At 38.2% G+C, this 16,222-nt stretch overlaps 1 protein-coding gene across 2 annotated transcripts in view; it reads left to right on the top strand.

The window, feature by feature from the left end:
* The window catches only part of FSIP1 (fibrous sheath interacting protein 1), a 220,852-nt gene that overhangs the window by 192,388 nt on the left and 12,242 nt on the right, over positions 1-16,222 (top strand). For both annotated transcript variants that reach the window (XM_065941257.1, XM_065941258.1), the window contains one exon: positions 9,780-10,290. In XM_065941257.1, coding sequence (XP_065797329.1) covers positions 9,780-10,290 — 511 coding nt within the window. The remainder of the gene's footprint in view (positions 1-9,779; positions 10,291-16,222) is intronic.

The following is a 16,222-nucleotide window of genomic DNA, read 5'->3' as shown; positions in this document are numbered from 1 at the left end:
TGTCCTGTGCTATGCAGTTACTTTGACATGCAGGCCTTGCATCAGATCAGGCTTCCAACACCACTGCAACATTCGTGAACTCACTTCGGAGCCACTTGTCTTGACCTGTTTCACACTCTGTGTTATTCTATCCACAGATTCTCCGGCTTCTGACCTGGGGGCTGACTCATTTTCCTGTTTACAACCGTGCCTCAGCCCTCATTCCTAATGTTTTACATAGTTTCTCTGGCAATGACCTTTGCTTTCCTTTTAACTAGAGTTCAGATTCTCCTCTGGCCGGACAACTTCTGAGTATTCTGAGTGAAAATATGCCAGATCTTGCCTGGCCCCCAGGACCTTTGTGACTTCCTAAAGAGTGTTGTACCTGCCAGACTTGCCACTGTGCAGTTGGGGCAGTTTAAGTGTGAGAGAGAAAGGGGGAGGAATAGGATAAAGAGGAAAGGAGCTAAGGGGAGCGGGATGAATAAGCTCATTCCTTCTATGAATCCTTGGCACTGCATCCTGGTTGATGCAGACATTAAATGGAATACTAATCACTTACCCCCATCATTTTTTAGACTTTAAAAAGAAAGAGCTCTTAAGAAAGAGCCGCAACTTGTGATATGACTCTGTTGAGCCTATATGAGCAGATTGGTGGTGTGTCAACTTGCAAGTGCTATTCTGTAGTCCAACTGTAAGTCTTACTATTCTATCCCAAGTGATTGTTTTCTGATAAGTATTTCTGCTTTTATATCTCAGTGAGCTGTTCAATGAATGCTCAGACTGAATGAGATTGGTGAAGTTAAGCAACACCTTGATTCTTAATCCTTTATTAAATGTCAGGTCCCTTCTATTGGTTATTTACTTAATAGCAATTTCAAAAGTTGCACAATGATCAATAGATCCCTCTGCTCATGCCTTCCTCTTTGGGAAATACCCCTTACCCCAAAACATGGACTTGAATGGCCAAGTTCATAGCATGTGACCCTCACCACAGGTGATTGGACGAGCACTTGAAACTGACATGGTCAGTCTGTCACCTGGTCAATGACCAACTCAGTTATCTTGCTTAAAAATTGAGCTAATGGACATAAAGACCATTGTCAGTCATTGGTGGGTGTTAGACTCTAAATGTGTTGAGTACAGACAAGAGTTAATTCATGCTACCTGGGCAAGCTGAGGTTGTGAGAGAGCAGAAACCATTAATAAACAGAGAAAGCTGATTTGCAGAGTGGAGGATTGAACAAGTAGTTGAGACCACAGGGACTGAGTAAGAGAACAAGATGAAACAGATGACTTTGGTTTCTGGGGGCTTCTCAGCTCGAGACCCCAAGAAGCCTGTTGATAGTTCATTTCCTGCTTGTTAATGACTTCAGCAAACCATCCATGAGATGACTTCTTAGATCTTTTATCAATACTCACCTCTACTGCCTGAATAAAGAGTTTTCCAGACAAGCAAAAGCTAAAGGATTAGCTCATCATTCCCTACCTTGTTTTTTGGGGATAAGGATTTCTGTTCCTTGTGGCTAAAAACCTTTGATTACACCACTACTTAGGTGTTGCCAGCAATGGCTGCAACAAAGAGTTGTAAACTTATATATTGGTAATTAAGCAAAAGGTGAAACGTTTTCTAGCTGCTTCTTTTAAAGTAGAACTTGATGTCATTGAAAGCTATTTACATCCATACTCTTGCTGTTAATCATTTAGGATGTTCCGGTTTTCCACCCTTTTCTCATTTGTGATGATTGTATTGGCTTTATAGGGTGTGTCTTCAGGAACTTAACATTTGTAGGGGGGAAAATCCAACATCAGACATAAGCTTACATCAAAGGACAAAATTGCCTTTGCTAGTTTATAGTGCTTGACTTTCTGGTTATCTGCACCAGAGACGTAATCTTGATTGCCTGAGTTGTGAAGTAATTGGCCTCCAACTAATAAAAAAAAAAAAAAAAAAATGAGTAGAGATTTTTATGGCTGGGGAAACTCCAGATACAGAGCATAGCATGAGAGGCAGGGATGAGGGTGAGGTAATCCACAGTCTGTGATCCCTCTCCAGCAATTACAAGTTGCACTCCCCATCAGATTTAGCTCCTACACCAAACTGGTGTTTATAGGGGTGGAGAAGTGTAAACAGTGGGCACCTGGGAATGGAGCTGAGGTTGTCTTTTTTGCTTTCTCCCTGAAATGAAGGAGAGGACACTGTGTAAATCTGGGTAAGATACTAAGCTAGTGTGGGTAATAAAACCCAAAGTTAAGTGAAATAATCTACAGGAAGAGTTTTTAATATCTGAGGGATGAAGAATGACGCTCAGTTTGAAAAAGGACATGTAGAGAATGGTAGAGGGAGAACTCATTTATAGGGAGAGGCTGTGTAGCCTGGTAGATAAACATGTAGGCAGACCCAGACTACTTGGATTCAAGTTCCACCACTTACTAGTTGTATGACCAAGGACAGTTTTCTTAATTTCTTATTGCTTTAGTTCTTCATCTATAAAATGGGAATAGCAATAGTATCTACATAGGTTTGTTATGAAGATTTAAGGAATTGATACATGTAAGGTGCATAGGGCAGTATTGGCCCAAAGTAGGTGCTTAGTGAATGCTGGTTATTATTCGGTAAGACATCACCTGGGGTGCCAGCAAGACCAGCAAGATGCGTGAGAACTAACACCACAAGTGGTCTATAGTATTTTTTTTTCTAATGAGAAAATTGAATACATTTACTCATTGACTCTGGAGTATGTCTGTTTTGACTAAAACAAGAAAGAAGATCCATAAAAAGGCTACTAAAATGAAGACGGGAAAAGAGGGGCTTTCATAGAAGGAGAGAAAATAGATTGGGCTCTGGTCTGGAAAAATGAAGACTGAAATGCTCTATGATGAATTTCATAAAGGACAGGAATAGCATGAATAAATGACTTGTTTATGAAATACTGGAAAATTAGAGCTGGCATGAAAGACGAATACTTTGAGGTGAGGACTTGAACAGATGGTTACTTGACTCTGCTTGCACAGTGAGTCGTTCAGCTAATGGAGCTCATTAGGTCAGAGTTTCAAAGCAAACTGGATGAAGTATATGGGTTATGGCCCCTGTACTATCAAGGGTCATTAGGGATATTTGTTATAAGACCCAGTTTAGTCCCACTCAGCATTTGTAAATAACTAATACATTAATGTAGTACTTAGCCATTTCAAAACACTCAGCAACCTTAATTCATTTGATTCCCACAATACTGATTTACTGAGCTGAGACTGTGGGCAAGGCTCTGCAGAGAATCAAAAGATGAGAGAAATGGCTTGTGATGGTTTATGTTGTGTCTGATATATTACCACTCAGAAACACTGTGATGAATTTAATTTAACCTGCAGTCTTAATATACTTGGTTCACTTTTACATGTAATGTTTTGAGACTAGAGAGTTTTTCATTTTTTTTTGAGTTCACGATTGGTATTGTGAAGAAATTCAAGAAATAAAAGTTCTCTTTTTGTGGTGTTTTGTCTTCATAAATTCTACCCAGGTCACATTCTGAGGTACAATTGAACATCTCATTCTTACATTTATTTTTAATTTTGGAGTAGTTATTCATAAAAAGCAATATTGGAGCTGGAAGTTAATGCAGAGTTCTTCTTCAGTTCTCTATTTCATAGCAATGGGTCCTTAAGTGACATGAACAAGGTGGGAAAACTTGGACTAAAGCCCAAGTTCTAGTCTTCTATGTTTTCTTTCCCATTGAACTGCTTCCCCCAGAGGATCAGGGTGATTGTAGTTGAGCTTATTTCTCCGTGTGTATTTGTGTGTCTGTGTGCACATGCTTAGTTACTTCAGTCATGTCCAGCTCTTTGCAACCCTGTAGACTGTAGCCCGCCAAGCTTCTCTGTCCATGGGATTCTCCAGGCAAGAATACTGGAGTGGGTAGCCATGCCCTTCTCCAGATTTCTGTGTAATACAGACTCAGATGTGTCATGCTTTATCTTGGAGCACTCAGGAATAGATATACTATGGACCCAGTGAGGCTTAAGCTCCAGGGCCCCTCTCTTGTATGAACCTTGAGTGGGGAGAGGAAGCTAGGTTGCAATCAGGAAGCATTTCTATATAAGCATTTTTGGTAAATGATCTAAAGAGATAACATAAGAGATGAACTTGATTTTCCAAGCCTACGTTAAGTTGCTGTGATCTTTTTCACATTCTAAAGAAAAAGAAATGCACTCTTATACCTATTTTCTATTTGTACTTTTGTATTATTTTTCTTGAAGAAGTACCTTTCCCCTGCTACAAGATTATATAAATTTCAGGCTCCATGAAATCTGGATAGGCTTCTGATACCCAAAGATATAGCTGGTTGACATAAGACAAACACCAACAGACATAAAAGCAGAAATTGACAGTAACACAATAATAGTAGGAGACGTTAACACCCCACTCACACCAATGGACAGATCATCAAAACAGAAAATTAATAAGGAAACACAAGTCTTTGTTTTGACTATTTTGGAAAAATGGTAGGAAAGAGAAGGGATATTTGAAGTAACAAAGTTAAATCTTTGGCTACCTTTAAAAGAAGTCAGCATAGAATTGATGTAACAATACAGTAGCATCGTATGATTGATATGAAATGTGAGGTATTGACATAAAACTGATCAATTAGGAAAGAAAACTATTAAGAAACAGTATAAAATTCAATGGCAGGGGAAAACTTCTAAGGAATTAAAAGAAGTTGACTCTGAAAAACAAAACTAAAGAGTGGTGACAAATGGGACAAGGAGCTACCATATTTGCTTAAACAATAAAAGTGCTATTCAAAATTTTAAATAAAATTAATTTAAAAATAAAAATTTGAAATATTAAAATGAAATTCCAACCAGCTCTATCTTTTTTCCTTGTATAATATTTTAAATTTTATTTTAAATATTTTATTAAAGGATAATTGCTTTACAGAATTTTGCTATTTTCTGTCAAACCTCAGCATGAAGCAGCCATAGATATATTCCCTCCCTTTTGAAACTCCCTCCCATCTCCCTCCCCACCCCACCCTACTCGGTTGATACAGAGCCCCTGTTTGAGTTTCCTGAGACATACAGTAAATTCCCATTGGCTATCTATTTTACATATGGTAATGTAAGTTTCCATGTTACTCTTTCCATACATCTCACCCTCTCCTCCCCTCTCCCCATGCTCATAAATCTATTCTCTATGTGTATTTCTTCACTGCTGCCCTGTAAATAAATTTTTCAGTACTATTTTTCTAGATTCCTTATATGTGTGTTAGTAAAAGATATTTGTCTTTCTGACTCACTTCACTCTGTATAATAGGTTCTAGGTTCATCCACCCCATTAGAACTGACTCAAATGCATTCCTTTTTATGGCTGGGTAATATTCCATTGTGTATATGTACCACAATTACGTTATCCATTCATCTGTCAATGGACATCTAGGTTGATTCCATGTTCTAGCTATTGTAAAAAGTGCTTCAGTGAACAATGGGATACATGTGTCTTTTTCAATTTTTATTTCCTCAGGATATATGCCTAGGAGTGGGATTGCTGGGTTATACGGTGGCTTTATTCCTAGTTTTTTAAGGAATCTCCATACCATCTTTCATGGTGCTCTATCAATTTACATTCCCATCAAAAGTGCAAGAGCATTCCTTTTTCTCCACACCCTCTCCAGCATTTATTGTTTGTAGACTTTTTGATGATGGCCATTCTGACTGGTGTGAGGTGATATTTCTTTGTGGTTTTGATTTGCATTTCTCTAATAATGAGTGATGTTAGGCATCTTTTCATGTGTTTGTTAGCCATCTGTATGTCTTCTTTGCAGAAATGTCTGTTTAGGTCTTTTCCCCACTTTTTGATTGGGTTGTTTGTTTTTCTGGCATTGAGTTGCATGAGCTGCTTGTATATTTTGGAAATTAATCCTCTGTCAGTTGTTTCACTTGCTATTATTTTCTCCCATTCTGAGGATTGTCTTTTCACCTTACTTATAGTTTCCTTTGCTGTGCAAAAGCTTTTAAGTTAATCATGTCCCATTTGTTTACTTTTGTTTTTATGTCCATTACTCTAGGAGGTAGGTCATAGAGGATCTTGCTTTGATTTATGTCATTGAGTGTTCTGCCTATGTTTTCCTCTAAGAGTTTTATAGTTTCTGGTCTTACAGTTAGGTCTTTAATCCATTTTGAGCTTATCTTTGTGTATGGTGTTAGGAAGTATTCTAATTTCATTCTTTTGCAGGTAGCTGTCCAGTTTTCCCAGCACATCTTTTGAAGAGGCTGTCTTTGCCCCATGGTATATTCTTTTCTCCTCTGTCAAATATAAGGTACCCATAGGTGCATGGGTTTATTTCTGGGCTTTCTATCTCATTCCATTGGTCTATATTTCTGTTTTTGTGCCAGTATCATACTGTCTTGATGACTGTAGCTTTGCAGTATAATCTGAAGTCAGGAAGGTTGATTCCTCCAGCTCCATTCTTCTTTCTCAAGACTGCTTTGGCTATTTGGGGTCTTTTGTGTTTCCATATGAATTGTGGAATTTTTTGTTCTAGTTCTGTGAAAAATGTCATTGGTAATTGGATAGGGATCACATTGACTCTGTAGATTACATTTGGTAGTATAGTCATTTTCACAGTATTGATTCTTCCTACCCAGGAACATGGAATATCTCTCCATCTGTTTATGTTGTCTTTTATTTCTTTCACTAGTGTCTTATAATTTTCTGTGTATAGTTCTTTTGTCTCCTTAGGTAAATTTATTCCTAGATGTTTAATTCTTTTTGTTGCAATGGTGAATGGGATTGATTCTTTAATTTCTCTTTCTGATTTTTCATTGTTACTATATAGAAATGCAAGTGATTTCTGTCTATTGACTTGGTATCCTGCAACTTTGCTAAATTCACTGATTAGCTCTAGTAATTTTCTGATATTATCTTTAGGGTTTTCTATGTATGGTATCATGTCATCTGCAAATACTGAGAGTTTTACTTCTTATTATCTGATCTGGATTCCTTTTATTTCTTTTTCTTCTCTGATTGCTGTAGCTAGGACTTCCAGAACTTTGTTGAATAATAGTGGTGAAAGTGGACACCCTTGTCTTGTTCCTGATCTTAGGGGAAATGCTTTCAGTTTTTCACCATTGAGAATAGTGTTTGCTGTAGGCTTATCATATATGACCTTTAATATGTTGAGGTAGGTTCCTTCTATGCCCATTTTTTTGAAGAGTTTTAATCATAAATGGGTGCTGAATTTTGTCAAAGGCTTTTTCTGCATCTATTGAGACTATCATATGGTTTTTAATCTTTCGTTTTGTTAATGTAGTGTATCACATTGATTGATTTGCATAGATTGAAGAATCCTTGCATTCCTGGAATCAACCCAACTTGATCATGGTGTATAAGCTTTTTGATGTGTTGCTGAATTCTGTTTGCTAAAATTTTGTTGAGGATTTTTGCATCTATGTTCATCAGTGATATTGGCCTGTAGTATTCTTCTTCTGTGTTGTCTTTGTCGGGTTTTGGTATCAGGGTAATGGTGGCCTCATAGAATGAGTTTGGAAGTGTTCCTTCCTCTGCAGTTTTTTGAAACAGTTTTAGAAGGATAGGCATTAGCTCTTCTCTAAATGTTTGACAGAGTTCTCCTGTGAAGCCATCTGATCCTGGGCTTTTGTTTTTGGGGAGATTTTTGATCACAGCTTCAATTTCAGTGCTTATAAGTAGTATCCTATAGTATCCTTTCTTGTACAACTTTTTTTTTGTTGTAGAGTTAATAATTATATTATTTTCTTTTGCTTAATTTCTGTAATCTCTCTGAAAAACTGCCTTTCCTTTCTTTTCATATAGCTTCTTTTTTCAGAGTTCACAATTATTTTTCCTTTGACTTAATTTTCTGTGTATCTAGCTAAATAAATCTTTGGAACTTCTAAGCATTTATCCTATCAATATTATTTGGGGATGTGATCAAACATATCAGATAATCTACCAATTTTCCACCACCCTCTCTTTTATTCTCTCCCAGAGACTTCCTTCCATATTCCTTCACCCTCTTGCTCCAGTATGGACTGATATTTTTTCTAAGGTCTGGAAATTTCATATGTTAAGCCTTTGGTTTGATGTTTGCTGAGTATAACAATCAGTGGACCGTTTCTAAATCCTAGTGAATTGTTTACACATTACAAGGAATTTTATCTAAGCAGTTTTTGAAGGTGTGTTTTAGTTATCTGGTACCATATAAGGACTGCTTTTATGTTCTAGCTGTCTAGCTTTATATAGTTGGGTGAAGGAAATGCTGCTAGTAATGGATAAAGTACTATATCTGGATACCTGAAATGTCTAGTGATTAAAAGTAGGATTTGCTAGTATATGATTCAACTCTTTTTTTTTTTTTTAGAAAAGCTACAACTCCTATTTTTTTTTTTTCTTCGCCATGCACATTAACCTTAAGGTGAATTACCTGAATTTTGAATCCCAGATAATTATTAAGAATATATTCCCAGACAATTTCTTCTTACTTTCAAACTCTTAATGTTACTTTCCACTGTGAAACTTGGTTTTTAACATATGGAAGTTAAATATAATTTTAAAACATATGATATATTTTAAAAGCATGATATGAAGTTCTTTTTACATGCTACTTTTTGTTAGCTACATTAGAGGCATTATGCAATTATGGGAAATTATACTAGTTCCATGATAGCTCCCCACCAATACTTTGTAAATGCAGACTATTCAGTTAATTCTTACTGTGTACTACAGATTAGACCAATAACATTGCTTTACTTTATTGAAGTAAAAGTTAAGGTCATAACAAGTCATGATTAGGTTTTCTTATGGGGACTTCTTGTCTCATTATTCACTCCCCTATAAAGGAGGATTAATGTTATCCTAGATAATCTACTATGTGAATCAGGTAAAGTGCTAATTCTTTAAAGAAGGAGAATTTTTTTCAGTGTCTTTCAATATATTTCAGTCATGTTCCTTTCCAATCATTGTTGCAATTCAGGTGGCATGCTGTTCAGTTGAATTCTTGTAGAACACATAGCTCTATAATTTTGTTTGATTAATTTTATTTCCTGAGAACATTACTGGAAGAGAAGAAAATGTTTTTAAATCCTTATTATCTTGTTTGAAACAATCAACCCTGATAATGTTTACAAACAGAGATCAAATTCTCCTCCCAGAGTGCACTGCTGTTGGAATGCCCCTGGCCTCTGTCTAGACCTATAGCACTGAAGCCACTACACATCTCAGGATGCATCACCCCTTTTCCCTTCCTTTTCTGTCTTCTGTAGTATTGCCCACTGAAAGTTGAAGACAGACATAGGAGTGGTGAATCCCCAGGGGCAGGTTAATCCACCCTGTTTGCCTGAGTTAAGGAATTGGGTGGTGATAGCGTTCATACCCAGAAATGGAGGAAACAGAGAAACACCAACTAGATATTGTGGCAGAATTTCTTGCTTTCTATCAAAGAAGTGGTTACTTACTACCCTACTTGATGCCCTGAGACTTAAAAAATTGAAGGGTTTCTCTAATATCTTCATTTCAGCCCAAGGTTATTACTACATGTAGAGTTTTAGTGATTAGTTGGTACAGTAGTTCATTTCCATCAGTGTCGTGGGACTTTTCCTGGATTTTGGTATGTGTGATTTTTTTCCCCTGTAATTTTGAATGGTTTAAAATGAATGATTGTACTATTTGGGTGTTTTGTGTAAAGGATTTTCTGTTACTTGCATTTATATTGTATTACTGAAAGTTTACCGAAGATAAATGTGTTTACTCATTCAACTGACTGAAAACTTTTGGTTTGTCTCATCAGTTAGATTCAACCTCACTTCTCTCCGAGGAACAGTTAAGGTGTCTTCTGGATGAATGCTCGTTCAAACAAAAATCCGCAGTTAGACTGTCTCCAGAAAGAGAAGAGAAAGACATTGAGGATATGATACCTGAGTTCCCCCAACCTTCTGGATCTATTCTCTCTGAGTCATTAAGCAGGTCAAAAACAAAGGTTCAAAGCACTGAGGTGGAGGACATAAATGTGCCCAAGAATGTAGAATGTGAAACATCTAGAGGCTACTTTCTCACCAAAGCCTTGGCTGGGCATCACATGTCACCAGCTCTTCTCCTTGAAGCAGAGAATGTGAAATGCCTTCAGTTTTCTGAGGACAATGTTATTAGTGATGCAGAAGACTACTTTATGTCTAAGACTCTGGGCATTGGGAGACTGAAAAGGCCCTCTTTCTTGGATGATCCACTGTATGGCCTCAGTGTGAGCCTTTCATCTGAAGATCAGCATGTGAAACTCAGCCCTCCAGAGAGACTCAAACCAGGTGAGGCTTGGAGAATACACTGAGAATCATCTTTATGAAATACCTCAATATAAAGGTAATACAGTTCAAAATATAGCAGACTAAGGAGGTATCCTTGTAAGTCACAGATGGGTCAATTAAGAGCATGCTAATGTAAGAACATATTTATTAATGTTTATATCAGATCATTGTTGGGATTAGTACCCTTACAAAATACATTATTTTTAATGATAACTAATGCCATTATTAGTTATGGTAGTTATGGCTATCCAGAAAGCAGTGTTGATTTCAGAGGAAAAGAGAAATTAGTTTGAGTGGCTACAAATAATTAGATTTGCTTAGTATTTTAACTTCTAAATATCAGTGATGAATATTTGTTTCAAGGAATGAATTCATGGAATGCTGTGTATCATTGTGGTTTTGTTAGTTTCAGTATACAAACTTTCAGTCCCAGCTGCTTGTATATTGTCAGGGTTTTTTTTTTTTTTTTGATCCAGTGTTGCATCTTACCAATGGTACAAAATACCAAAATACCAATTATGGGCAGTTTTTTTATGTAAACAAATATTCAGTTATTTATGTTAGAGGTCTAACATAGTCTATGTTAAATTTGTTGAGTTTATTTAAATAACTTCAACTTTTCCTCTCATGTAGATTAAAATATATTTCCTATTAAGTCTATACCTATTACCTATTACATCAGTAATCTATTAATTCTGAACTAACTTCTTAGCCCTGTATTTCTAACTGCCATCTGGATATGAACTCAAACGAATTTCCTCATCCTTCCCTCTCAACTCAGATTTTCCTCTTGACTTCCATTTCCTCAATCACCCAGGCTTAAAATGTGAGTCATCATTGATTCTTCCGTTTCCCTCGCTTCCCACTTCCAGTCTTAAAATCTTGTTTGTTCTGCTTCTGCAATCTCTCCCATGTCCATCACTCACTCCCTTGCTGTTCCTACGCTCTCAGCTGGATCAGTGCAGTAACCTGATCAGGTATCCGCGCTCTGCTGTCTCTTCTCCTGCCATTGTCAACCACCTAAACTTATACCCCCAAAGTACAACTTTGATGAACATACTCTCCAGCTCAAAAAGCTTCTATGGTTCTCCTCTGTCTGTTGAATGAAATTTGAATTCCTTCACTTGCTGTTCAAGGCCTTCAGAATCTGACCTGAAGTTGTCTTCATAATCAGTCTCTATGTAGTTTCTTAAATGTTATTCAGGTTATATAGCTAATTTGGGCTCAGGATGTACAGTGCTCTCTATGTTGCTCAAGACTGTTTCTTCGCAGGAATGTGCAGGTATACCTTCAATGGTGGTTGAATTCTAACCCCATCCTGTCTAAATGTAACCTTCCCTGCTCCTCGATTTTAAGAGTTTTACTTCCTTCTGAATGTCCAAGGGTATTAGTCCCCATCACATCATTTTACACACAGTCTCACATTGTTAGGGACACACACCCATGCACTCTTCCTTAGAACTATGTAACCTCTTTGAGGACAGAGGTCCTATCTTCTGATTCATTGTTATATCTTCTCTGATGTCCAAAGTGCTGCCTTAAATCAAGTGCCTGTTTAATAAATAAAGGAATTTAAATTATCCAGGTTTAGATGTGTGAGTGCGTGCTAGGCTGCTTCAGTCCTGTTCGACTCTTTGAGACCCTATGGACTGTAGCCCATCAGGCTCCAGGAATTCTCCAGGCAAGAATACTGGAGTAGGTTGCTGTATCCTCCTCCAGGGGATCTTCCCAATCCAGGGATCAGACTCACCTCTCTTACATCTCCTGCATTGACAGGCAGGTTCTTTACCATTAGCACCATCTGGGAAGCCCCAGCTTTAGAATAATACACTGAAAATGCGGTTCACACTTATTCTTTGCATTATGAATGAAAGCAGGTGGTATTGCTTAAGAATTATGCAAGCCTGATATTCTGTGTAAAGATTTGGAATTTTTTTCTTTTTTAGTGAAATTCCACAAGCTATACTCTTTTTACCTAGCAGCAGAGTTTACTTACAACAGGTAATTCAGTTAAATGAGTGTGCTCTGTCTTCTCCCATCAACCATCTTCACTTAACAAATAGACTGTAAGAACTTTGTTCTACTCTAAAATAGCAGTGTATTTTTCTTTTTGGACAAAAGGTTTTTATTAGGAAGAAAGCATCGGCATTTCTTTTTTGTCAACTGTAATCAAAACGTATTCAGTTGGGTATGATGATTTATTGTGTATGGGGTCTCATTCTCATGGAGTTAGTATGTGGGGGTTGAGGAGATCATTCTACTGAGATATGACATCACTTCTATGTGAATGTCAGTCACACTGATGTATATCTGTCGCCAAGTAGAGCATGAAAATATGGAATGAACTAGAATTTAATGTGACATAATGGAAAGAAGCTCTGGTGATTTACTTTTAACTTCTGAAAAAGTGCCTCTGATGGCTCTAGATATTCCCAGTATTTGACTAAAACAACCCTGTGATTATGGAGGTTTAAGATAGAATAGATGTGAATATATGAACCATATTTTACCTTTTGTTTATTACATGATAAACTTTAAGGAATAAATCCTACATTATTATTTTGGATGCTTGTCAGTCTATCTGAAGCTGGGAGTTTTTCTTTTACTAACCTCAACATTTACAATGATTAAAATAACTTGCTAATCAATTTATTCTAAAATACCAAATTGGACATTATGTGATTTATGCAAAAGTGAACCCCAAAACTAAATGCTAAACCAGTTTTCCTGGCAAAAAGCCTTTTAAAGATGTAATTATAATGAGAAATTACAGTGTATTCAGCTGTTATGTTATATTCGTTCTCTTTCTCAGGAAATAGATATATGTGAATACATGATTCAGATGAGATTTCTGTAAGCAGACAGGAAGAAAATAAGAAGAATCACTCATCATTTTCTCTTTAAGTAGCAAATGTATTGTTTTATTTTCCTACATGAACTGAGGTCTGTTATGAATTTTAAAATTCTGCTTCTAAAAGATAGAGTCAGATAAAACTTCAGTTCAGTTCAGTTGCTCAATCATGTCCAACTCTTTGCAACCCTGTGAACCGCAGCACGCCAGGCCTCCCTGTCCATCACCAGCTCCCGGAGTTTACCTAAACTCATGTCCATTGAGTCAATGATGCCATCCAACTGTCTCATCCTCTGTTGTCCCCTTCTCCTCCCACCCTCTATCTTTCCCAGCATCAGGGTCTTTTCAAATGAGTTAGCTCTTTGCATCAGGTGGCCAAAGTATGGGAGTTTCAACTTCAACATCAGTCCTCCAATGAACACCCAGGACCGCTCTCCTTTAGGATGGACTGGTTGGATCTCCTTGCAGTCCAAGGGACTCTCAACACCACAGTTCAAAACCATCAGGGTCCAAATCTAGTGACACTGAGGACCAATTTCAATTGTGGTATTGAAGATAAGGATTTGCTTCACAGATGTATTAGAAGTTTCCAGTGTGAAGTACCTCATTTTGGGGGAAGTGTAGTTGGATTTATAATATTGGTTTCAGGTGTGTAGCATAGTGAGTCAATATTTTTGCATATTATACTCTATTAGTGGTTATTACAAGATAATGTCTAGAATTCCCTGTGCTATACAATATATTTTTGTTGCTTATCTATTTTACACATGGTAGTTTGTATCTCTTAATCACATATCACTAACTTGCCCCTTCTCCTTCCCTCTCCCCTCTGGGAATCATTAATTTGTTTTTTTTATGTGTGAGTCAGTTTGTTTTGCTGTATACATTGATTTGTATTATCTTTTAGATTTCACATGTAATTGATTTTATACAGTATTTGTCTTTCTTTGTCTGACTTATTTAAGTATAATATACTCTAGGTTCATTTGTATTGCTGCAAATGGTAGAATTTCATTCACTTTATGGCTGAGTAATATTCCATTATAGGTAGGTAGGGGTAGGTAGGTGGATATGTCACCTCTTATGCATTTGTCTGTTGGTGGTCACTTGGATTCCAACCATATTTTGACTATTGTAAATAGTACTGTTAAGAACTTTGGGATACATGTGTTTTTTTTTATTTAGTCTTTTCATTTTTTTTTTTTTTCCTGAGTATAGAATGCAGGGGGCTGCTGAAAATAAATAAGGTCCATGCACAGACAAAAGTCTGATGTGCTACTCATGGAGGCAACCATGTCTTTGCTCAGATGCAGGCTTGAGTGCTAGTCACCTTTGTCCCTCACAACTGATCACTGCCCCCAGCTTCTACCACCCCTGCGCTGTAGTGGAACCATTCCACAGGGGTGACTGGGGCCCATGTGGAGTCTTGATGTGTATCAGGAGGTGAGTTGTGGTGGAGCAATTGCTGTCAGAGATCTGAGCAGTTTCTGAGATTCCATTTGAGTAAATGCCAACAATGGCAACTGCAATCCCACCCAGACTTCACCTCAGGTCTGGGTTACCTCTGTGTCCTACAGTTGAGTTGTTCTTGGTCGTGGGCACCTCAGATTCAGTGCCATGATGTGGCATGGGGTGAGCAGGCTGGAGCTTCGGCTGGGGCACATGGCAGGGCAGGTGTGGAAAACCAGCTGCTCCTAGAGCAAATGTCTCTCTGTCCTGCCTTAGGCCTAGCCAGCGTGTATGCACTCCTTACACGAACAGTCTAAGCTTCCCATAACCCTTCTAATTGTTCCAGAGGTCCTCCAACAAGCCAACGGGCTTATCTCCCCTGTGTAAGACCCCAGACTGGAGTACCCAATCTATTGCTTGAACTGCTTACTCCCCAGGGCAGGTGTCTGCTTGAGTAATCTCCATTTTCATCTTAGTTCTCTCCCAGGGGCCCAGGTCCTGTCCTGATTGCTTTTCTTCCCTTCCTAATTCTTACAGCCTTGGCTGTATAAGAGTCCTTCTGCCAGTTTGTTTTCAGAGAGAACTGTTTCACATTAGATGTGTTTTTGATGTGTTTGTGGGAGAAGGTGAGCTTCATGTCCTTTCACTCTGCCACCTTGATTGCCCCCTCCTAAAGTACTTCATTTTTCATTTTTTGCTTTAAGCTTAGTGGTAACTGCTGTTATTTGACTTTTTGGATACAAGGTCCAGTAAATTCAATGTTGCACTCACTTACTGTTGGGGTTTCAGAAGACCGATAAATAGCATCTTCTCTTTCCCACTCCTATCAAACCAACTGAGAGATGTATGCTGCTGCTAGGTCAATTCAATCGTGTCTGACTCTGTGCGACCCCATAGACGGCAGCCCATCAGGCTCCCCCATCCCTGGGATTCTCCAGGCAAGAACACTGGAGTGGGTTGCCATTTCCTTCTCCAATGCATGAAAGTGAAAAGTGAAAGTGAAGTCACTCAGTCATGTCCGACCCTCAGCAACCCCATGGACTGTAGCCTACCAGGTTCCTCTGTCCATGGGATTTTCCAGGCAAGAGTACCAGAATGGGGTGCCATGACCTTCTCCTGAGAAATGTATAGATTCTGACAAATGAAGATTAGGAGGTTGGCTTTATTGCTGATGAAAAGTAGGGGATTGATGTCACCTGGGTAGGAAGCCAAATGGTCTTCTTGATGTTATGCCCTCAAGATAAACCTACATACTCACTCTGGCAGAGGTGAAAATCGTCAAGCCTCACCCATGGAGACCTGTCCATGTGGATCAGTAGTACAGAGGAGCAAAGGGCACCCTGGCAGAGAATAGTGACCCCCTTGCAGAGAGGAATGAGTTGAGCACGCTGTTTCTTCCCCTAGACTCACCAATCAGATAACTGACTGTTCTTTCCCATGGTGGGGGTGAAGCTGGATGCATCTCCACTGAAAGTTCCCCCACATGGAAGTGTGAGAGGAGTAAGTGGTCTTTGATCACATCAACCACGGAGACACTGCGAGGTACACTAGTGCTGCAGGTCTGTGGTTAGTCTAGTATTTAATCAAAGCTTCTTATGCTGAATTGATTTCTAGATAATCAAAAAGGCATCT

The sequence above is a fragment of the Muntiacus reevesi genome, chromosome 7 (genome assembly GCF_963930625.1).
Source record: "Muntiacus reevesi chromosome 7, mMunRee1.1, whole genome shotgun sequence".
Classification (NCBI taxonomy): Eukaryota; Metazoa; Chordata; class Mammalia; order Artiodactyla; family Cervidae; genus Muntiacus; species Muntiacus reevesi.
Note: the sequence above shows the minus strand (reverse complement) of the source record. Positions and strands in the feature narration are given on the sequence as shown.